The sequence below is a fragment of the Stegodyphus dumicola genome, chromosome X2 (genome assembly GCF_044657685.1).
Source record: "Stegodyphus dumicola isolate Sdum_Otavi_A_Nest chromosome X2, ASM4465768v1".
Taxonomy (NCBI): domain Eukaryota; kingdom Metazoa; phylum Arthropoda; class Arachnida; order Araneae; family Eresidae; genus Stegodyphus; species Stegodyphus dumicola.
The window spans coordinates 63161052-63186504 of NC_140781.1; the positions used below are offsets into that span (position 1 = coordinate 63161052).

Here is a 25453-nt window from a genome sequence, read left to right on the forward strand (position 1 = left end):
AAGCACAAATAGTAATTTTCGGTTGCTTGTACTTGAAGCATATTAAACCCAAATCGATGACCTTGAACCCATTGCAAAGCTGAATTTCTTAAGCAATATATAACTTCGATGGTTTAAAAGCAGATTTTTTTTTTTTTTTTTTTTTTTTAATTTCTCAATATTGCAGAAGAAACTGAAAAAATTTCTTAACCAGATTAGCTTTAAATTGAAGTAGTGATTCTGCATTTCATGTTAGAACTTTCAAACTTTCAGATGAACAAACATACTTATTTCAATATTATAGATAAACTGTATTAAAGGCAAGGCTATTATACATTGACTAATTTTCTGTTGAAGTTTCACGAGACAGGTTAAAATATTGATGGCTAAATTATAATTGTAATGATTCAGTGGTGTTGACTTGTTGATTCCCAAACTACTATATAGATTGACAGAGCCATGTAGATGGAAAGGATGGAATTGCAGACAAATGTGGCCGAATTTAATGTAATTTAATTATTGAATCAAGCAGTTTTGGAGTCACTATATTTGCTTTGCATAGTATTATGGGTGCACAATTTTAAAACTTATACCATCCTCAAACAATGGACAATACAGCGGATTGAATATCATGTGTAAGCTATCGCAGGGAAGGAGGGGAAAAAGGAGAGTATGGTTGCATTTGCCTAAGATCTATAATACGCAATTATATTATACGCAATGGAGAAGCTAAAACTGATATAATGCAGAATTACTTTTCAGTTATGATTCTGTTTTGAGAAGCTGTTACTATTTTTAGAATTTACTGTTGCTAAAATTCAGTTTGCCATGATTGCTATTAACAACTGATTGTTTTTAGTTCAGGAAAATTATGCAAAAATCAAAATGATTTTTATCTGAATTTAAATAGAAGTAAAAAGAATTGCAGATTGCTTGCTTAGCTTATGGCATATGTATATTTAACTAAATATCAACACCTGGAGCACTGTTTGTAAATGAAAAATGCAGCTTGCATGTATGATGTTCAATTACTCCTTTAAGTTCAAAAGTTCAGTTGTGCTTTCCTTTTAATTACTATAATTTAAGACTTGCTTTTATAGGGCAGTCTTTCTAGTTCTGTAAATTAAAGCACAGTTTTATTATGTTTTACATAATATTCAAAATTAAATATATGCAAATTTTTGCATCAAGTTTTAAGGCCTTAAAATAAAACTAAGAAACCTGTAAATGGTTTAAGATACCCTCTCCTTTTTTTTGACTGGTATATTAGTCACAAACCACAAATCTTTTGTTTGATTATAGTATGTAAAACGTTATTATTAAAGTTGATATGCAGTAGTAAGATAAAATTCAAAAAAGTAGTTATGAACATTGTTTTCAATAAAAGTTAAATAAAAATAAAGCTGCAGTCTTATCATGTGCAAAGTCATAAATTGTGTCAAAATTCGATCTAGCTAGTAAACTTTCTCAGTGTTTTACATCTTAATAGGAAATACAATTAGCATTAGCTTGTATAAAGTTTTAATTGTATTATTTTGTTTAGAAATTTAATTACTGGTATATTTTTTCAATAAAAATATACTTCTGTGCCAGTCTTCCTTAAAATTGATTCTAAGATGTTGGCTGATGTTTGAAATGTCTAGTTTAATTATTAAAAATAGGCACGCATTTAAAATTGTGTTTTTGTTAGGCAAGTTTCCTAAAAACATCCTTTAGTTCTGAATGAAAAGAAATTAAATGATGATATAAAGTTTGCAGACTTTGTTCTAATTATGGCATATAAGCAGTATGTGTATTGTAATAAGTGATCTAAACAGCAAAAATGTTACAAAAACAAGTCACCAAGCTACGAGGGCCATCCAGGAAGTAGATTACGTTTCCGTCTGTGTCCGCTAGGGGCGGGGCTAGCGCGGCCATCTTGGGGTCAGAGCGTTGCGCAGCTCAGTCTGCATCTAGCCGTGCTAGTGAGAGGTTCGTGCTGTGCTCCGTTCAGATACTGTGACGGTTTGAAATGTCTGCGTTAATTGAAAATCCTGCGAGCTGCGAGGTGCGCTCAGTAATAAGGTTTCTGACTGCAAAAAACTGTAAACCGATAGAAATCTATCGGCAGCTTCGTGAAGTGTATGGGGACAACATTATCACTGAAGGTGGAGTGCATCAGTGGGTCATAAGATTTCAAAATGGCCGAACCAATGTTCACGACGAAGATCGAAGTGGGAGACCCAGCATAGTGACCGCCGAACTTCTCGAAAAAGTTGATGCTAAAGTCCGTGAAAATCGAAATTTCACAATAACGGAACTTTCTTTGAGTTTTCCACAAATTTCGCGAAGTTTGTTGCACGAAATCATCAGCGAAAAGCTTGGTTACCACAAGTTTTGAGCAAGATGGAAGGCAAGAAGAGGTAACGAAGTGGTTGAAGGTGCAGGCGGGCGAATTTTTCGACGAAGGAATTTCCAAGCTCGTACATCGCTACGATAAATGCCTTAATTTGTATGGTGACTATGTAGAAAAGTAGTATTTGAGTGTGGCTTTCATCTGTATATAATAAAATTTGTTTCCTATACTTTGTTTATTTTTTTATTCCAAAACGTAATCTACTTTCTGGATAGCCCTCGTATATATTCAAATTGGGAGAGAAAAGCACTAATCTAATATTTGAAAAAGTTATATTAGTTTCGAGGCCCGGTGGTGCAGCGGCACGACAGGTCTGGGGTTCAAACCCCGGGCTGGGCAAGGTCAACTCAGCCTTTCATCCCTTGAGTCGATATAATGAGTACCAAATTCACTTGGATGCTAAACACTGGGGGGCCTGCGACAAGCTGACTACTTGTTCAGGGCATATGCTTACGCACCATGAGGCCCACAGTCAAGAAAGCAGATTTCGGGGCATTGCAGGCCTTGGCCCATTAGGGCTGTTTGCACCACTGAGTTTAGTTTTTATATTAGTTTCACATATGTTTTAAATAAAAATCTTTCAATTTTGAGGGCGATCAGACACAAATTTGTTGTTGTTACTAATCTCCATGTCTAGGAATATACTAGACGAATTCCATGAGTCCATTCACTTTCAGAAAATCGAAAACAAGCTTAGGAGACTTGTTCCTCAAGAGACAACTCCAGGCACTCAAGGATACGTGACTCGTATGTGCCAGTGATGCCGGTGCATTTTGACATTTAGAACAAATTGGGTGCATCTTGAGACCTCTCTCAAAAGTAAGTCTTTTCAGGTGTCCACTGAAGAATCGGGAAAGTGTTGTCTGAACACATCTATTGCAATCGATAGCAAGAGATCTTCCAGGATAATCAGCTTGATACCAGGGGTGATTCGGGGGAACGAGCCAAATTTGCCTATCTGCATGTCTTCTAATGGAATACAGTTCAAGATATGTCAATGAATTGGTAACTGGTAATTGTTCTTCAGAACCCTCCTTCACCAGAATGTCTGCCATTTCATTCCCCCATATGTCAAAATGGGAAGGAATCCACCGAAGGTGCACTTAACAGAGTGCTGAGACCTCCTTAAGCTTGCTAAGAATTGCAATTCCTTTAGCAACTCTTTATCATCAAGACCTGTAGGCTGCCTCAATGTGGTGAGGGTGTGGCACTGGGTGGAATGGGCGAAGTATGTCGGGAGTGTATACTCCTGGTAGGGCCAGCTAAGGCATAAGTCAGATGCCTGTAGGCATCTGACCTAAGTAAGTATTGGTGCTCGGATTTCACAACTTACAGAGGCTGCCCTTTTCCTCCACCCATGAGTCATGAATCTAAATTTGTACCAAACTAAGGTTGTTTTTTGCTTAGTTTCAAACATATATATTGTTAATGGAGGGGGAATATGGAGAGAGAAGAAAAAACTGTGGGAAGAGACTGCAAAATATCTACCTAGTAAATAATCTGTTTATAACTGTTATAACTGTTAATGTGACTGATGCATAAAAAATAAACTCATGACAGAAAAATTGTTCTAGTTTCCATGTGTTTTAGAAAGTAAGGAACTAGTAGTCATCCAGTCAAGTTCCTTTTGATATTTGATTTGGACTTAAGATGAACGATTTTTTTTTTAGAGTAAAAACTGCTGAGTATTATTTTGTGCACACTGCACAAATGATCAATGTGCATTTTGTATTGTATAATAAATTTAACATATATTGGAATTAAAACAGCCTTAAGTGTTTATCATTCTTAAGTTCAGTTTTTTAAATGCTGTTTTTTTCTGAAGAGTTGTTTTAATATTCTCTATAGCAACACTATTATGAATGCATAACTACAGGGAAATGGCAGAGACGAATTAATATATCAGGATTGGGGAGTGTTGTTTTGGAAAACCCACAGCTCATGCTGCATTATAAAAATGAACTTGATGTTTGGCCTTCACTGCCGGTAAATATTCCATCCATACATTTTCAAGTAAAATGTGCCCTTTTTGAGGTTTTCATAATTTTTTTTTTAAATTATAGGAATCAAGAGTTCATCCTAAAGTAGTTAAACGGGGTATGCCTGAAGGATATGAAATTATGCCTAATGAGTCAAGCCAAATAGACCATCTTGTCTTTATTGTCCAGGGAATTGGATCATTTTGTGATCTACGTTTCAGAACTGTGGCTCAGTGTGGTAATACTTTTCTGACTGAAATTTTTAACTAGCTCCTTTTTTTAGAGGAAATATCTTTTATTGTAATATTTACTTTTTGAAGTGTATTATATTTACTCATGTGAAACTACTCTCTTACAGTTGATGGTTTTCGTGATATTGCAAACAGACTTATTATGAGCCATTTTAAACACGAAGTGGATCGGGGGCGAGTTGGTAGAGTTGAATTCTTGCCTCTTGCATGGCATGCTAAGTTGCACACTAGTGAGGTTGGTTTGGATAGGTAATAATTTGTGTAATTTTTTTATATCAAACTAGAAATTAATGCATATTTATTTGTAAATATAATAGTGCTGCTGAGCATATTTCTCTTAAGACCAGTTTTTATATTTGCACAGGAAAATGCGGAAAATTACTCTACTCAGTATTCCAAAACTCCGTCACTTTACCAATGATACTTTATTAGACATTCTACTTTATAGCAGTCCTTCCTATTGTCAGCAAATAATAAACACTGTGGCAAGTGAGCTTAATAAATTACATGAAATATTTTTATCCCGAAATCATGATTTCTGTGGAAAAGTTTTTGTAGCTGGTCACAGTTTAGGTGAGTAGTGTTACTAATGTTACTTCTAAATGTATTATCTAACAAATTCTTTTAAGCTAATTTTTTCTCTTATTTACATTTTTCATGTATATTCCTTATATATTATGTTTTTTGTAATATCTTTGTATTCATTGCAAACAGTATATGCTTATAATTAATAATCACGTGAAATAATAATTACATGTGAAAAAATTATAAGGTGGGAGCCTTTAAAGTTAATATTTTTAAAATAATTAGAAATTCTTAGAATAAAAATTTTTAAACAATAATCTCATTGAAATAATTAAAAAATTCAAATATTAATCCAAAGATATTTAAACAATGCAAAAATAGCTTAATCATGTTAGTAACATTCTCTAAGTAAAATTTTTTTAAAATTGATTAAACCGAATTAGCAAAATTACAATTTCTAATACCATATAATTTTTAATCTTTCGTTTTTCATAAAACATTGCTAGACTTTTAATCCAATGTAAGAAGAAATAGCATTACACATTCAAATCTCAAAATAACAATAACTATTATTAGTAGTTTTCTTTTGTATAAAACATTTTTCATTACATTAATGAATGTTCAAATTATCGATTTCATGACCAAGAAAAAATATATATTGTAAACTATGATAACAACATTAAAAATATATTATGAAATAAGATTAAAAATACTCATAAAATTCACGCTTTCAAAACCAAAACTACGCATATATGAGGTGTGACACACACAAAAAAAGACTGGTCCAATAAATTAATCAGTTTTCCGTGACATTATCAACTTCAGTGTTAGTCCCCTTGAGCATTCACACACTTCTGCATTCAGTGCTGCAGTTGCTGGTAACAGTTCTGGAACAGGGTTTTTGGAAAACCTCTTGAGGAGATTCTCCGTTTTTGCCTGAACCTCTTCAACTGAGGTAAAACTGCTTCCCTTTAAGCAAGATTTAACTTTAGGAAATAAAAAGTCGCATGGAGCCAAATCAGGTGAATACGGAGGTTGCCCCATCACAGTACTGTTTTTGCTGGTCAGAAACTGCTTGACAGATAGGGCCGTGTGAGTGGTTGCATTATCCTGGTGCAACCGCCATCCATCACTCCACAACTGTGGCCTTTCTTTCCTAATTTTTTCACAGTCTTTTTTAGTACTTCAATGTAGTCTTTTTTAGTACTTCAATGTAGTCTTTTTTAGTACTTCAATGTAGTCTTTTTTAGTACTTCAATGTAGTTTTTAGTACTTCAATGCAGTGTTGATTAACAGTCTGACCTCTGAGAACCCACTCAATCATTGCAATTCCATTAATGTCGAAGAAGACAATTAGCATTACCTTGAATTTTGATATTGACTTGCCTGCCTTTTTGGGTCTTGGGGATCCTGGAGACTCTGCATCGACTGGCACTTACTTTGTGCGTCATAGGTAAAAATCCATGTCTCATCACATTTTACAACAGATTCCAACAAATTTGGCTTGTTTGCAATGTGCTCTAACATGTCCACACACATATCTTTATGGCACTGTTTTTGGTCACTGGAAACCTTCACATAAAATCTTCATCATGTGTAATTTGTCAGTTAAAATGCATTGAACAGTTTTCCTATCGAAATTAACCAACTTCACCACTGCACAAACACTTAATCTTCGGCCACCCTGGATCATGAACTTTGGAAATGTTTTGGTCTGTAATCTCTAACCTTGGGTGCCCAACACGTTGATCATCTTCCACACTGTCCCTTCCTCCTGAAAACCGCTTATGCCATTAAAACATGTGTACGAGACAAAGTTTAATCTCCATAAGGCTTGTTTAACATTTGAAATGTTTCTGTGGCTGAGTTTAAGAAATCAGAAACTTGTTCATTTACTGTTCAGTTTTTACATTAGACATTTTTCTGGCAGAATGCAGTTGCACATGTTCACTCACTGTTACAGTACTCCCACCTGGCATGATCGGTTAAGGCGAAACTGGTCGCATAGATAGAGCAGGTATGTGGGATGACATCAACAAAATATTTGTTACCAACTCCACTTTTTTTTTCCAAGCTACACAGTCATTTTTTTTTTGTCACACCTCGTATATTGAATTGTTATGCTTTCATTCCTTGAACAATAATTTTATGCTTTCAAAACAGCACAATGAAATTGCTGAAATTTTAAACAAAATTTAGATATAAAATAGAACCCATTGTATATTTAATTATTTTGTTTCATTGGAAAATGAACCTTAGTTCATACAAAGATAAGTTTTGAGTTTTTGACTGACAATATGCTATTAAGAAAAGCAGAAGCACAAATAGTAATTTTCTGTTGCTTCTACTTGAAGCACATTAAACCCAGATTGATGACCTTAAACCCACTGCAAAGCTGAATCTCTTAAGCAATATATAACTTCGATGGTTTAAAAGTGGATTTTTTTTTATTACTGAATATTGAAGAAGAGACTGAAAAAATTTCCTAACCAGATTAGCTTTAAATTGAAATAGTGATTCTGCATTTCATGTTAGAACTTTCAAACTTTCAGATGAACAAACATATTTATTTGAATATTGTAGATAAACTGCACTAAAGGCAAGGCTATTATACATTGACCAATTTTCTGTTGAAGTTTCACGAGAGAGGTGAAAATCGTGATGGCTAAATTATAATTGTAATGATTCGATGGTGTTGACTTGTTGATTCCCAAACTGGGCACAGGGATTGACAAAGCCATATGGATGGAAATGATGGAATTGCAGACAAATGTGGCCGAATTCAATGTAATTTAATTATTGACTAAAGCAATTTTGGAGACACGATATTTGCTTTGCACAGCATTATGGGTGCATTATATACCCGACAATTGTAAAACTTAGCCCGTGCTCAAAAAATGGACTGTACAGCGAACTGAGTGTCACTTGTAGGCTACTGCAGGAAAGGATGGCAAAAGGGAGAATATGGTTGGATTGCAGTAATATATATAGTAAATCTTTCCTTAATCTGATTGGCTAAGATTTATATTATGCAATTATATTATACAGCATGCAAAAGGGAAAAATGATATAGCAGAATTACTTTTCAGTTATGATTCTGTTTTGAAAAGCTGTTACTATTTTTAGAATAGGAAGGGGGTAAACACTCAAATTAAAAAAGAGGAATTAAGGGGCTGTTGCTAATTTAAAGTATAATTCAGTGTTACATATTTTATCTTATATATATGAGACATATATACATGAGCTATTTTGTCTCGGATTCAAATTTTCCAAACAGGTAAGTTAATTTTAATTCCTTTCTAGTCTGATTTTATACTTAAATCTGTGTTTAAATACCTACCTTTTGATTTTGCATTTAAAAGTAATAAGAATGTATTAATTTTCTGCATGTTTCAATCGTTTTATATTTTTTACATTGATTTACTATGCTTAACTGCAGGAATGTTAGAGAATGTTTTTCTAGGGAAAACTAATAAGACTGTATTAATTTTATGCATGTTTCAATCATTTTATATTTTTTACATTGTTTTTACATTGATTTACTATGCTTAACTATGCGAGTGTTGGGGAATGTTTTTCTAGTGTAAGGATGTTTTTTTTTTTACTTTACTGATAAATTCGGTTTGATTCTTGGTTTTTACTTGTTTAGTAGCATAACTAATTAATTATTCTTTTTCATTTATCACATATTCAGTTTTGTTCATGGCTTTTAACTCAAGTAGCCTCAATTTGTTCCATCCTGAAAAAAAATTTGATTCTTTCTTGGAAAAAAGACGAAATACACTAGCTTATTTTGGTTATTGTTAATTGACTGTGGATTGGTTTTTCTGCCCTTGATAAGTCAATCTACAGTCAATAACATTAGCTGCAATTTTGGTGCTATGGTTTTTACTGTTTTGTCTAGAAATGTTTTTCTTTCCAACTCTTAATTAACTGCTGGCACAGTTTTAATACAATAGAATTCTAAATCGCTCTTAATTAAACTGCTGGCAGAAAATTTTTACTACAATAGAATTCTAAATCGCTTTTCATCAAGTGTATTTTCCTAGGAGATAATAGCTAATATACGAAACTCTTCTCATAAATAAATTCTTCTCTTTATATATACATGCATATATAGCTTTTAAGCATTTTTAGAAATGCAAAAATTAAAAATGGTTTATTTAATAAAAATTCATTTTTATAGTGCCCTAAGATTGATATTCCTTCTGTAAGTGAAAGGCCATTTAAACATTTTTATTTTGAGTCCCCCCAGCAATTTATCATGTTATGGATTTTATGCTTGTTAGAAAGAGCTTTAATGGAGAAATGAACTTACTAATTGCATCTTTTATGATAAATTTTATAAATTTTGCTAAAATATAGCATGTCACCGAAATTGTCCTAGTCAGCAAGCCGGTTTTATTAAGTCATTTCTGCAACTGGAACCTTTAAATGCAACTAAGGACCCAATAATTGATCGATTTTTATTTAACCATAATATGTAGACATTATTAAAAGGAAGGTACAAGAATTCTCACAAGGTGGTCCATTATGAAACCCCCCTTTTTTCCCACTTTTGTTGTTTCACATCACAATTGTTTACCACATCCAGAAGGTGTGACTTGTTTCTGCATTATAGTGTACTACTTATTTGAAAGTGCCCCCTCTGCTTGTCTGATTTAACCAGATTTTCCAATGACCTTCATCTTACTCTATCTCTAATATAAAATAATGATATATATATATGTATGCATGTATGTTCCTTGTGTTGTGGAAAAACAGCAACACCTAGAGTCACCAAATTTTAACCTAACATGTGAAGCAGATAACTCTTGTATGTTTTTCTGTAATCAAACAAACTAAAACCAAACCACCCAAACATGCGCACCTCAAAGACTGAATTATGAATTTTTTTAAATTTATTTTTTGTGGATTTAAGCAATTTTCGATTAAAATCTCAACAGTTTAAATGTTTTGTTTGATGTTGCCATTCTGCAAAGTGTAATATATTTGTGTGTCAGATTTAGTCAATGCATAAGTCTCAGCTTTAATCAGAAATAATCAAGAGGTATAAAAAGTATATTGCTACTCAACAAACATGCGCATTGTGAAAAAACTTTCACATAGAGCCACCAAATTTTGAACACACATAGTGTTCACCCAAACATGTACACCTCAAAGCCCAAATTTTGAATTTATTTTTTGTTTCATATTTTGTGCAAATTTACAGATTTTTTGTTTAAAAAGTGAAAGCTTTGTGTTGGCATTCAGTAAGGCATAAAATATTTATGTTTCAACTTTAATCAGAAAAGTTTGATATAAAAAAAGTATGTTGCAACTCAGGAAAATGCAAAATATTTATCTTTTAAATTTAATCTGCAAACCCGGCGATCTGTAAGGAAATGTGTTGCCATTGCCCTAATTAAAATACTGTCTTTTATGCAGTAGTGAAATTTTTCTTTAAAAAATTCAAGTAGTTGTGCCATTTTCAAATCAATTATTGATTGATTAATGCAAGGATATTTCTGCATATTTTATTTATCAGTGGGCTTATTTCCATGTGAGCATAGATCTATGTGAGATTTTTTCCGTGTGAGCATTTTCCCATGTAAGTTATTTTCTGTGTGGGCTTTTTTCCTGTGAGCATTTATACCTGTGAGCATTATTCCTTTGGGCTTTTTTCTTGTGGGCTTTTTTCCTAGAACCCTATATACTGTTACGTGCACTGTTTAATTTAGGACATTAGTGTGTAATGTATTTTAAACTGCTGCATATTATTTTGCATTATTATTTATTAAAGAAATGTCATTAATATGCCTGTTTGATTATTTCTGTTGTTTGTTAAGTTTAGTTTTGTATTTTTAGGTTCTTTAATCTTATTTGATATTCTTGCAAATCAAAATATATGTGATGCCATTAGTCAGTCACTTAATGATGAAATGGATGAAAAAAACAAAAATCTTGAAAGTATTAGCAGTGAGCCACCAAAGCTCGAAACAGCTTCAAATGACGATGGGTCCATTACATCTGTTGGCTCCATACTTGAGTCTCTCAATTTAGACGATTTTAAAGAAGTATTTGCAAGAGAACGAATAGATTTGGCAACATTGGTATGCTATTTTATATATGTATATAACTTTATTGTGTGAATCATCATGAGTGGGTGAAGGCAGAAAGCTGAAGTTAGACCTAGTTTAAAATAAGCTTTGAAGTTAAGATTTGTATGAATCTTAATGGTTCTTTTGTGCAGAAGCAAAAACATAGGACCTCAGATATATGTCTCAGTTTTCCACTTCTTACATTACAAGAGTACCTGAAAGGAATGCCTTAATTCTGTACTAATTTGTCATTTTAGAAATACTTAAATTTAATTAGAGTAATATGCATGAATATTTAATGAATGTCATTTTAAAATGGAATGCATTTCTAAGCTTTAATCCAATTCCAAGCTTAGATTTGTATGTGTATATAAATAAAGACTGGTATTTTCAGGTATACACATTCCTCAGTTTTTTAACAGATGAAAAATTATTATGAGTGTCCCAAAAGAAAAATGCAATGTAACTTCAGGGGAAAAAATATTTTTGATGAATTAATTCTTCAACCATGTGATATAAGTTATCAACAGACTTTAAAAATCAAAGATCGTCAAGATTTTTCTTTAGTAAAAGGAATTTATCCAGGTCTTTTTTATGATTTTTTTCACATGGAATTCAAACACTAGCCAGATTGTTTTTAGGAAAGATTTTTTTCTGGATGTATTTTGGAGCTGATACTTCACTTCTCATTTTAAAGTAAGCTATTTGAGAATTTCTGCATATGGCTATAAAAATTTTGTGTTTGCCAATGTTCAGGCAGCTAAAATATTTTGGAATTTTACACTTTTGCCCATATTTTGTGCTTGTTACACATTTTTAGAGAAACTCTCATACATCCATAAGAATACTCTCCAGAGCACATCGGATTAAAGTATATTTCACAAAGATGCTAAAATCTTTGTTTCTCACATTTTATGTCATTCACTTTTAGGTGTAGAGACATTAGGTATTTTTTTTTTTTTTTTTTTTTTTTGGTAGCAGGCTAGATGAAAAATTAGAAACGCCTTCACCGGGAATTGAACCACAGACCTCTGGAATACCAGCCCAGCATGCAGAACCACTACACCATGAAGGCACTCTAGGAAGGTGGGAGAAATGCCTTATATACTCCTCCTTTTAAAAGGTGACTGGCGTTTTTAGGGGACCCAATATCCAAATCCTGGGTGTGGAAAACCATCATTCAACACCCTTTTTAGTTCAGGTGCCACTGTAGAGACATTAGGACTTTTTGCAAGCAAGAGAGATTGAAAAATTAGCAACGCCTTCACCGGGAATCGAACCACGGACCTCAGAAATACCGGCTCAGTGTGCTGACCATTACACCACGAAGGCACACTAGGAAGGCAGGAGATATACCTTATATAGGTGAATGCTAAATGCTACAAAATAAGCTTTTTGTGATAATATACCCTGTATCCACAGAAAGTCATTATGCTGCCTTTACTTTCACATCCATTGGTTATTGACATATACTTCTTATTACAGAAATATTGGTTACCCCTGCTATGGGCACATCACTTAATGGTAAGAATAAGCATTGGCAAAATTTTTAACTAGATGGCAAACCTTATGAAAGAGCTTTATGAAAAGAAGGATTCTTTTATTAAATTCAGAATAAATGCAAAAAATGAAGAAAAATTCTAGATTCATATTGCATTATGTAAGTGGCATAAAGCTACTGATTTCATTTAAAATTGCCAAAATCATATCTCTCTTCTGATGCAGTAAACTTGATTAGGTTGGAATGTAGGTAGGAATATTAAATTATACTCATTTTTTAATGCATTTCATTTAAACTTATTTCCTCGAATTTCATTAGGAATATATTTCTCATTCAATTAATTTAATTCTCACTTTGTGACAAGACAAAAATACATAAAACCTCAAAATATCTTTATTAAAATTTAAAAAATATAGAAAAATATAAAGCATAAAAACACAGTTAAAACAATATAAAGAACAATTTTTACAATTAGAATTAGGTTTCTATGCAAAAGCAGGCAAGAAGGCAGATTTTTCGCTACACAAAACTGATAGTTTACTGAAGGCAAGACAAAGGCAGCAAAAAGACACTGAAATTGTAGAAACTAACTTAATTTATTGTGGACACTTTGCAGAGTCAATATATGGAATAATTTAATAACTTCAGTGATAATTAACTTAAATGATAATTCCCGAATGGATTAAGCATGATTTAATTTGCAATAATAAAAGATATTATCTTTATTATTGCTTAGTTTCTCTAGATTGGCAAAAAATCCGCAATTCTGCCGAGTTTCAAATATAAACAAATATGGCTGCTTTGGTAAAAATATGAATATAAGGGAGTTTGAATTTTTCTTTGTTAATTATGAAAATTCTGCTGACGCTCATAATTATTAATTTATTAATTAAATGTGTATTAGAAATTAAATGTATGCCAAAGTACATCAGGGGGAAAACAGAATAAATATTTAAACATTTCTAGTATTAAAATATGGAATTTGTAACAAAGTTAAATAATTAAGACACAATAACATGCCGAATAAATACTAATTCAGAAGTCAAACAACAAAAATCAGCGTTATATTTTCAAAATTTTCACAGGACTAGTTTCGATGGTTTTACCGAACCACCATCCTCAGCTGCAAAACCACAAATGAACAAGATAGGAAAAAGTGATTAGATAAGACATTTACACCATAAAAAAGGTTCAAAACATTTCTCCTAGAAATTTACTCATGGTTTCTTTTTATGTAAAATTATTATTCACCAATGTTCCAGTGGAGGGTGCATTAAGATGTCTAGAAACCAGACTTTGCGAATTTCATTTCTCTTGCATCGAAATTGATGAGCTAATTTCTCTCACTCAACTCTGTTTGAAACAAATACATTTTGTGTTCCAAAATAAATATTACAAGCAAACTGAGGGATTAGCCATGGGAAACACCCTCAGTCCGATCCTGGCTGATATCCGCATGCATTATTATGAATCAAAATTGTTTGAAACTTTAAACTTCCCGGTATGGTTCTGCTACGTAGATGATACTTTTATCCTGTTTGAAGGTAATAAAGATGATTTAAATTTTAAGTTCTTTCAACAATGAATTCTATTGATCCTGCTATTCAGTTCACTTTTGAACTTGAGACTTGCAATTCTCTTCCGTTTCTCGACATTCTGGTCACACGTAACAAATCCAACTTCAGTACTACGGTTTACCGTAAACCATTATCGGTTTGCCTTCCACCATACCTTAAATCATGCCATCCGACTAGACAAAAGTTAGCTTCATTTTATTCCTATGTTTTCCGTGCTCTTCAAGTTCGCTTCTCCAAACTATCCCTTGATGAAGAACTAAATTATTTAAAAGCAATAGCTATTGACAGGGGCTTTTCACCCAACATTATTAATCAAGCAGTTAAAAAATTCTCATCTCAACACACTAAAAGGCACACTCTTGTTTTAGGAGATGATAAAAATTCTGTGTTCATTCCCTTCTTATCAATTAGCTGTAAAGTTGCACATATTTTGCAGAAATTTAACTTTCGGGTTGTTTATTCTCCCATCAATAAAATTCCGAGTTCCATACTCAAGGACCCCATTCCGGATATGAATTCTTGGGGTATTTATAGGATTTCATGCTAGTGTGGTTTAATTTACATTGGCCAAACTAAGACAGCCTTAAAATTTCGCGTCAAGGAACATGCCGCATATGTTAGAAAAAAAGGAAGCACAGAAGTCTTCTGTTGCTCAACATTGTTGATCTGAAAATCACACTTTCGATTTTTCTGCTGCCAAAATTATTCAAAAAACATCTTCAATTGGGGAACTGGATTTTCTAGAGGCATTCACATTCAAAAAAATCTTTCTGTTCTAGTTAACGATCCTAATTCCAATCCATCTTTACCTTTGAACTTTAAAATATTATGTTTTAGTTCTGGTTTCACCAACAGGTGGCGCCACTTGCTTATTCTTGACCAGGCTCTCTTATCTTATCTAATCACTATTTCTTATCTTGTTCATTTGCAGTTTTTCAGCTGAGGATGGTGGTTTGCTGAGGATGGTAAACTAGTCCTGTGAAAATTTGAAAATATAACGCTGATTTTTGTTGTTTGACTTCTGAATTAGTAAAGTTAAATAACCTTAAAATAACTTAAATGACTAAAAATGGAAAGCTTAATATGGGAATATATTGCAATAATATTAGTGTGAATTTAGAACGACTTAAGAAGTCCAATTTTTAGATTTAATAAAGATAATTTTTTAAATTAAATTAGAACTCTTTACCTAAAATAGTAAATTCTGCTATCTAAGAAGATTTCTTAATATTTATCTAGAGAAGAAAACTTATTTAAGTTGTGCTACAAATCCAATATTTGATAGATTGATTTGATTATGTATCAGTTTTATGTGTGTCATTAATCTATCAATTTTATTATTCAAAACTGCCTGGTAAATTTTTGGCAAGCTCACTACAATTTTTCTTCCTATTATATATATATCAGCAGCTAAAATCTACAATTTGGAAAGTTTTTCATTCTTACAGAGAATAAAAAAGATCTGGCTCATTATTCTTTTAAGCATCATAAAACTTTAAAATGAGTGTAAAAGAAATTCATTTTTTACATTAGCGCATGCCAAATTTTAAATTAATGTTTGTTTTGTATGACAATTTTTACAATATTGATAAATGAAAATAGAGGCTTGCAGTCTCAATAAAATGTCCCATTAATGGTGATAAATGTCTTTTTGTAGCACCCATCTTTTTGGGAATTCAAGTTCTTAGAAGGAGGGGACAGGAAAATGTCACGCAGTTCGTGGATTAGATAAGAGGGGAGGGGGTATCTTCAATCAAATTTCATGCAGTTCATGCGTCCCTATTTAAGACACCCTGTATATTAAGTAAATTAATTAGTTAATAGAATAGTAATAATTATAATTGATCAGATTATTTCTTAAACTTAACATAGTGTATTACATGACATTTTCTACCTCTGAAAGAAATTCTGAAAAATTTGGACCCCTTCCCAGTTGGAGATTTTTACTTTGTGCTACTTGTAAGTTTCTGTTTACTTTTGATTATATGATACTGCCTGTTATGCCATACGAAATGTTGTTGAATACTATGTGTTTTGTTTAATTCTGAAATAAATACATGAAATCCATGTTTTAATTTTTTTATTCATTCAGTCTTCTTCAGCAGTTATGAAATTGTTTTGATATTTATTTCTTCAGTAAGCAAAAAAACATGTACAAGAACCAACAAAGCTTATTTTAAAGTTATGTTGTGTTAGATTTGTGTTTTTCAAGTGTAGCATTTATCTGTGATAATTATGTACTCTAATGTAAATAATATTCATGTTAATATTAGTTCTGTACACTGTAGTAATGCTCATAAGTGAAGATTTCTTTAATGCCATGATTTTTATCTATAACTGTTGCTTAAATGTACTTTTTTAGCCTCTTTTAGCTAATGATGATCTTAAAAATCTTGGAATACCTACTGGTCCTCGCACAAAACTTCTGAACTACATTCATACAAGGATGAATCATGAATGTGTATGTAATTTTTTGTTTAGAGCAGTTATTATTTTTATTGCCACTTAATTGCTCTTTAGCATGCTTGCACTTTCTGCTGTTTATATGTGTTAGTAACTGATATTACTCTTGCAATTTTGCTGATGAAATTTTTTTTATTTCTATTTCTATGTTAAAATTGGTTTTGTTTATATAAGTATCCCAAAGCATGCACGGGCTATCTGCCTTAGAGGAGGGATACCTTCACGGTGGACTTTCTAAGAGAAACATGCTGGCATACATGTTACACATGGAGAAAACCATAAAAACACCCATGCAACCAGCCTTTTCACTTGAAATAGAGCCTTGGTTTAACTACCAGTGTTCAGTGACTTTAAGCACTCAGCCACTGGTAGGCATTTCATGTTAGGGGAAAAAAATTGCAATTTAAAATCATTTTGTAAATGTATTGTTGTGTGTTTGTATATTTGAGTTTTATTTAAAATTTTTAGAAATTTGTAAGTGTAGTCTGTTAGTATTAACCCGTCTCAACAGAAACTGTGTGAAGTCTCATTGTCTCACTAGAAACCTAATGAAATTAATTAATTTATGTAATGTTTTGTTATAAATTTACCAGAAGGGTCCCAGATGTACTTTTGTCCCTGAGAATTTAATTTGTTATGTAAACAAGCCAAGCCAATAAAATAAAGAAGGAAACTTTTAAAATAAAATGTGGTCATTGATAAGTAGCAAAATAATTTTTATAACTAAGCAATGTTCATTCTACATTGGTCCTAAAAATTAGTCTATGACTTATATTTGTTGTCTGCATTCATTCATTTATTATAATTACTCTTTTCACGAATTTCAGAGTTGCTGTTTTTTTTCCTTTTCCTAAGCAAATTTGGTTCAAATCTGGTGAAGAAGCTGACTCTATAGGTATTTCATGGTTTTCTCCATGTGTAATGTAACTATCTGTCAGTTTTCCACAAAAAAATTCTCCTAGAAACCCATCCTTCTCTTTGTTTGATAGCCCTCATATGCTTTCCCTTAATCAGTTAACTAACCAACCTGTTTTATTTCTTATATCTTCATTATTTTAACTAACCAACTTGTTTTATTTCTTATATCTTCATTATTTTTAGTGATATTTAATTTCCAGTATGTATTTTGGTATACAGCTTAGTAATTTTAATTGTTGTTTGCCTGTTATTGAATTTTTTCAAATTTACTATGATTTAATTTCTCTTGACTATTTGGAGAAATTTTATGCAGTATAAAATCTGACATTGAAATGTCATGGAATATCTCCTCCTTGTAGTGCAAAAATGACTTTAGCTAGCTATGTTTCAGGAATTTTATTTTTATACTTTAATAGGTAGTATTAGAAACGGTATGGTTTAGAAATTGCTGTTTTCTTTCTCCTCATTTACATCACATATGTAAATTATTTTCATCGTAAAACTTTGGGTTTGTGCTAAAGAAGTACTACAGAAAATGAGAAATCCTATTAAATGTTCAAAGTAATGTCATTTTCACTTCAAGAGTGACTTTTCATCAGCACTTTTTTTAAAAAGGAAAAATGATGAGAATTTTTAAATAAGTACCAAAAAGTGTATAAAAGAAATTGTATAAGTAAATAATGATCAAGAATTTTTAATTTATGGCAGAAATCATTTTTGTCAAAAATTTCATTTGCTATATTTTGAAAATATTGTAATTATTTTGTGTGTTTATATGAAAATTTGAACAGATATACTCACATAAGGTTGTCTTTTGGTTTAGCAGTCACCATTAGAAAAGAAGGATACTTCTTCAGATGTCAATGGAAAATCAGAAAATAAACTGGAAGAAAGTGATCAGGATTTTGGAAAAAGAGCTTATGAATATCCATCACAAACGCCAAATTCTTGCATGTCGGCAATAAAATACCCAAGGTGATTTTTTTTTTGTAATAATATCCATTTAGCTGAGATATAATTACTGTTATCTTAACTATTACTGTTTGCTCTTAGATTTTAACATAGTCTCATACTCTTAAAATGCAAGTGTTAAGTTTTCATCTAGGATTTTAAGTAAGAAGATTTTCTTTTATCAATTGAAAGCTCTTCTTTGAGTAATATATTAAAAAGTTATTTTTATTTCATTCTGTAAATAGACATGTACCATTATTTTAAAATTCATGTCAGTAGACATGTTAGAGAGTCATTAGATTTTATCTTCTGCATATCTCTGTTAAATTGTTCTACTTGTATTATAGGTTGCATTTTGAACCAGCTTGTTTTTTTGCTCTTGGGTCACCAATTTCTATGTTTCTGGCTGTTCGAGGTTTTGACACAATAAGTGAAGATTTTAGGTTTCCTACTTGCCCATCATTCTTTCATATATTCCATCCGGTAACTGATTTTATTTATTTATTTATTGATTTTTGCTTTTAAATTTAGTAACATAAAATTATTTTGTGCTTTCATTTAAAAAAACCTTTTTTCATTTCTTTTCAGTATGATCCAGTGGTAAGTAACTCTTAATTTGGTAATTTGGGTATTTTTCTAAAGCATATTACATAATATTGAAATACTTTCTTTAAAAGTATGTTCTATCATCATAGTATTTTGGTTAATGCAGTGAATAATTATGGAGAAGTAATTTTTTTTTTTTTTTAAATTTTAAATCAAGGCATTTCGTATAGAGCCATTAATTGATCCCAACTTTTCTGCAAAACCTGTACTGATACCTCATCATAAAGGAAGGAAACGTATGCATTTAGGTAACTTTAAACTTTTTAAATCTTATCTAGTGTAATGTATGTTTTTCTGTTTCTTGTGTTCCAGAACTGTAATGTACTATTTACTATTTCACGTAGTTGATGTTAATTCATTTTTTTAAATAAAAATTTTTGGCTTGATAGGCTCTAGTGTAACATCAGAAGTATGTGCAATGCATGTACACAAAAAATTCATAGAATGAAACTAGCATACTTTTGTGCATGTGTATTATGTATATACACTGAAGATCCGAAACATTATAACCACCTACTCAGTAAAGCATTGCACAACCTTTGGCATGTAAAACAACTTAAACTTGTTTTGGCATGGATGCCACAAGCTCTTGGTAGATGAACCAAATGTCCTCGCAGCGGTCACACAGAGTTGAGTCAGACACGCTGGTGTTTGAGCTCTGAGCAACCACTCCATGACATCCTAAATGTGCTCTGTCAGGATATGATTCGGTAAGTTAGGTGGCCAGAACATTAATTGGAAGTTAACCTTATGCTCCTCAAACCACTCCAACACAGTTCGAGCTTTGTGCCATGGGGCATTGTCCTGCTGGAAGATTCCTTTCCCACTTCTACCCTTACATGGCATCTGTTCTCCATGGGAAGACAGATACCATGTGAGGGTGCAAGTGATCTATAGTCATATTCAGATAGTTTACAGCTTTCATGGTCTGTTCTATCACAACTAAAGATCCCAGAGCTACCCACAAGAACGTCCCTCTAAGCACGTTGCTCTACCACCAGCCTGTGTATGACTTGCTGTACAGGGGGCAGCAACTGTTTGCCTGGAAGATGATGTACCCTGATATGACCACGAACATGATGAATGAAAAACTGATTTATATGATATATGGCAACTCTCTACCACTTATCCATGGTCCAGTCTTGATGTTCCCAGGCCCACTATGTGACTAGTTGACCACAATGCTTGGTCGACAGAGGCGCATGAGTGGGATGTCTTCTGTGCAGCCCCATATCCAACAGTGTCTACTGAACTGTGTGTTACAAAACACTTGCACTTGAACTTACATAGTATTTGACTGTCAGCTGGTGTTGATTTTGCTGAACCAAGCGGGACAATCACTTTTTTTTTTTTTCCATGATGCATGGATGTTCATCTCCTTGGCATCTACTGCTGGTTTCACCATCATTTATCCACTTTGCATAAATACCAATAATGCAGATTGTTAGCAACCTACCAGTTGTGTAGTTTTGGAGATACTCATTCGAAGTCTTCGGGCCATTACAATCTGCCCTCTAGCAAATTCACTTAGAACAGCAGCCTTTTCCATCAGTCATAAAAGTAAGTACAAGAATGATTCCTTACCTTCTTCAGCAGCAGTTAAATATCATTACAAATTAATCACATGCCATCCATGTCATCCAGATGAGTTCATTGAAGAATGTGGGAATGGTGATAATGTTTTCACTCGTCAGTGTATAGTAGTAATTTTCCATTCATGATTACTTCCTAGAAAGAAAGGGTAAAACTGTTGCAAATTAAAATTAGGAAATGTTAGTCCTTAAGATGACTTTAATAAAACTGTTGAAAACATGTAATAAACCTAGAAGCTGTTTAAAATTTGTATTTGTATGCACCAAAAACGTACATTTTAAAATTAAAAAAATAATAATACATCCATAAATAGTAAAGTAGGCTAGTACATTACATAAAAAAGTAAGTAAATTATTTTTGACGTCCCAGAAGAAGGCTGACATATCAAGGAGATTTAGTCCTCTTCCAAATTTAATTTGAGTATGATCACGTTTTGTGTCACCTTCATATGTTGAAAGACTTCTTTTCTATTTTCGAAAAATTATGAAAGTCAATGAAATAGAAAATAGTAAGAATAATGGTCAAAGGTTATCACCCAGACTCATCAGTATTTTGGTTTTTAGAAACTAAAGCACACACGTCTTTATGGCCTTTATTTTTACAACCATTATTTGTAGGTAATTATTTCCAATTATAAAAGTGTTTCAAATGATGCAAATATCTATATTTTGCTACTTTAAAATATGAATTTTGTAAAAATTACAAAATCTTAAATTTTATGTGATTCTCTGGATTCTATATTTACTCTTAGGAAAAAATTATACTCATTATTAAATATAAAACACAGAGTTTCACTGGTGTGTCGAAAAAGGAAATGACCGATTTAAAGTTTGGGATTTTCAACATCATCTTCAGCTTACTTTGTGGGGTTAGTTAAAAAGAAAATTAGAGATTTTTCCCCTTTAAATGCCATTCAGTGATATTCTCTTGTAATTTACTAATCTAATAATGTAATTTACTAATCTCTTGTAATTTACTAATTTGTGAGATTATTTGTTTTGTTATGTGTGTTATGCCGAATGAATTTTGTTTTCATATGTTAAAAATATGTCAATATTCTCATGCAGTTTTATTGCTTTAGCATCATAATATAATAACTATACAGAAAATTCATTAAACTGGAAGTATTTTGAATTCCTAATTTATGCATGTAATATTGTGAGTTGTCTATGTACTAGTACTGAAGTCTGCCACTATTTTCTAAAGCATTAATGTTGTAAGATAGTTTGAATAGAATCTCATTTTTGAAAAAAAGTTAGTTCAACACTTTTCGTAACAATCTATATAGCAATGCTTGTCACATAATCAGTTAATGCCAGAAACAGTTTTCTAAACTGGTATTTTGTTTTTAGTCGCGTCTGTCTGGCTGTTCAATTCATGTACCTCAAACTAAATATTTTTATCGTGTAAGAAATGAGCATTAAAGTTCTTAAAATTATAGGTAAAAATGTTGAGATAGTGTAAATGTTAGATTTTATAATTTTTACAGAATTGATTTTTTTTAATTGAGAAAATTCTATCTGTTTGATGTGTAATACAGAATGCAATGAATTATTAAAATAGTTCTCAATTAAATAAAACATTGAAGTTTTGAGATAGCTGGGAAGTGCTTTTTAGTGTCATATGTGATAGTAGTTTTTTTAAGTGAAGTCTTAATCAGAACTTCTGAAAAAATTTTTGATGTTCTTTGTCTGGTGAGCTGATTTTATGATTGGATATGTTAACATGTTTTCATAAAGACTTTTTATGTGTATGCTAACATCAAAGAACTTGATCTGGGCAGACTCCTTAAGAGACATCATCTTGTGCTAGCTATAGTTAAAAGGTTTAAAGTTAAAAGGTAAGTTTAGTAAATAAAATAATGCATTAAATTTTGCCAACTGAATTTTCCCTACATATTTTCATGTAAGGTTATTGAATTCTAAAATAGATTGAGCTATATAAAAAATTCATGCAGTAGATGCTTTTAAGACTAGTTTAGATATTTGCAATAATAACTTCAACAAAGTTTAAATTCCTTATTGCCTTGTTTTATACATTTATAATCATTGTATAATGTTTTATTGATGCAGTTGAAGTCTATTTACAATAAAATGCAATTGTTTTATTAAAAATGCTTAGAAATCCGGGAAAATTTGGCCAAAGTTGGTATTGAAATAAAGGAAAAGGTCATGGAAACTCTGCGGTACACTTGGAATTCCTTAAGTGGATTTGCTAAAGCTCATACATTCCCTTCTGAAGTAGTTGAAGCTGAGGTGGATAAATTGGTCAAACAGCAAATTTCTGAATCTGAAAATGAGAGGCATGGTATGTATGTATATTTAGTGAATGGAATGTTAAAAAAAAATGCTAATACTATCAATTAGTAAAATCTGGGAATCAAGCTAGTAAGTTCTCATGTATTTTTTACTGCTGTAACTATTCATACATCTTTTAAAATATGTATACAGATCCTTAATACCTTGATAGTGGAAATGGAAGTGTAAGCCATTCATAATATGTATCAAGTTCCCAAATATACTAGAATAACTTAACAGAAAATTTTAAAAAATTAACATTTGCATGTCCGACTGAGTAAAAAAAAATATTACAAGCTATATTAATGGACATTCTTAATGATTAATGCGATTCTGGTTTTGTGTAGTGTTAACAATAATTTGATGCACTTCAGGATGCAAGAAAGCAGTCTGTATTCATGTGAATTCTACATGTATGTTCTTACTCATTAAAGCTTTACTTACTGGACTAAAAGGCATTCTTTGAGGAGAAATTTGAGAGCTGCACCTTTTTAAGTGAATAACTTTTATTAGCAGCTTTTAACCATTACTAATGTCAAACAAAAATAGAAATTTGGTCCTTATTTGTTAATATATGCCATACTTTATAATACAACTATTGTGGTAGATAATTTCTTTCTATTTAAGTTTTTTTCTTGTAGTAGTGTAATGTGCAAACGAGTACATAATGAACTGACTGCACACGAAACTGATGACTGCATTATAAAATTAATTTTTACTAAAAGAAACACTTTACACTTCTGGAGCTTTCCACAAAAATACTCATACAGTTCTTCTCAGTATCTCAAGAGTACAATTAATAGTTACACTTTAGACTACTAAGAATGTTAAACACAGCACAAAGTAAATCTAAAAGGCTAGACTCAATGGAGATCTCTCAGTACTGTCATGGAAACGCTGAACTAAACAACTGAGAGCTGATGCTGTGTCTGGTCTTATATAGATTTCCCCTGTCCACCGAGAAATCTCTAGTATGTTTCATTTCTCAAAATTACTGGAAGACGTATACGGTTAAATTTAATTAAAAGGTCTAGATACAGTTAAATATAGTTATCAGTTAGTTATGCAGGGATTGGACCAAAGTGTCACTAAATGTTCGCAGTGGTTGCAAACGTTTTACTGATATCTAGCCAGATTCGATGCAAAAATTAGTTGCCAGTTTAGCAAGATAGCTGTTTACCTTAATTTTAAATAGACTTGCCCTGGTAATAGTATTTTTCTGGCAGAGCTTTGATGACACCGATTCATTTATAAGTTTTGTGATTGCATTTCAGTAATTCAAGTTTTTCACTTTCCTTTTTCGCAAAAGTTATAATTTTCATTTGAATCTAGCTGCATTGTGCTGTTTTAACTTTTTGTGTACATTTTGCAAAGCATTAAACCTTTTGTATTCCATTCTGAAAATTAATTCGGAATGCCTTCTTCCCATATCAATTTACCTTTCAGTCTAACTTATTTACCATTCATTATGTTATAATGATATATGCTGTTGGAAGCATGGTTGTAAGCAACAGAAAAAATTTGTGAAATTATTTCTGATAATCATTACATTTTTCAATGTAAAACTGATTAGTTATTTTAGTTTGAATAGTGTAATTTACTTGAATAGTCTACTGTATTTTTGATTCGTATTCAGTCTTAGTAATTACTCAATGTAATGTAGAGCGATTGTTTTCAGGTGCATCAGAAGCGTCTGAAGATGATATTCAAATTGGTTGTCTTAATGGTGGCCGAAGAATCGATTATGTACTTCAAGAAAAGCCAATTGAAGCATTAAATGATTATATATTTGCCCTTACGAGTCATGCTACATACTGGTACATTTTTTTAAAAATTTTAATATAGTTAATTTTATAAGATAGAATTGCATCAATTTATCATAGGGTATCAAGTACTAGATCAAGTACTTAGATTAATATGTGTGTTTGCTGTGTTTATGTTTGTGAAACTGATTGTCATTTCATTACCATTTTTGAACTCAAATCTGCCATTTATCTGCTTATAAAAAAATTATCCATTCAGGAGATTAGAAATGTGTTACTAGGTTTTACAAGTGCCAGATTTTATTCGTGCGTGAAATTAAACTCTGAATATTGAGCTTTTTCTTTCATAATGAAACTCAAAAATATCCACTTTGTGTACATCTGAAGTTATTTGGGTGATCATCGAGTGATTATTATTATGTTAAAAAATGTTATATGAATGAAGTAGATATGGTAAGTATACATTGATGAATTTCTCAGGTTTTTATAATTATTATTCTTAATCTGCAGTGGGAATGAAATAAATAATGCTGTGGTCGATTACTTCAGTGGTTATTTATGTTTAAATGCGTACT

General features: G+C 31.8%; 1 protein-coding gene across 3 annotated transcripts in view; it reads left to right on the forward strand.

Moving 5' to 3' along the window:
- PAPLA1 (Phosphatidic Acid Phospholipase A1) overlaps window positions 1-25453 on the forward strand; it is a 64349-nt gene that overhangs the window by 34404 nt on the left and 4492 nt on the right. For 2 of the 3 annotated variants that reach the window (XM_035370330.2, XM_035370332.2), the window contains 12 exons: window positions 4223-4360; window positions 4438-4591; window positions 4712-4853; window positions 4969-5177; window positions 10977-11221; window positions 16650-16748; window positions 18492-18643; window positions 18967-19102; window positions 19208-19219; window positions 19383-19473; window positions 22940-23125; window positions 24794-24932. In XM_035370330.2, coding sequence (XP_035226221.2) covers window positions 4223-4360; window positions 4438-4591; window positions 4712-4853; window positions 4969-5177; window positions 10977-11221; window positions 16650-16748; window positions 18492-18643; window positions 18967-19102; window positions 19208-19219; window positions 19383-19473; window positions 22940-23125; window positions 24794-24932 — 1703 coding nt within the window. The remainder of the gene's footprint in view (window positions 1-4222; window positions 4361-4437; window positions 4592-4711; window positions 4854-4968; window positions 5178-10976; window positions 11222-16649; window positions 16749-18491; window positions 18644-18966; window positions 19103-19207; window positions 19220-19382; window positions 19474-22939; window positions 23126-24793; window positions 24933-25453) is intronic. The other variant, XM_035370331.2, reaches the window with a different exon arrangement.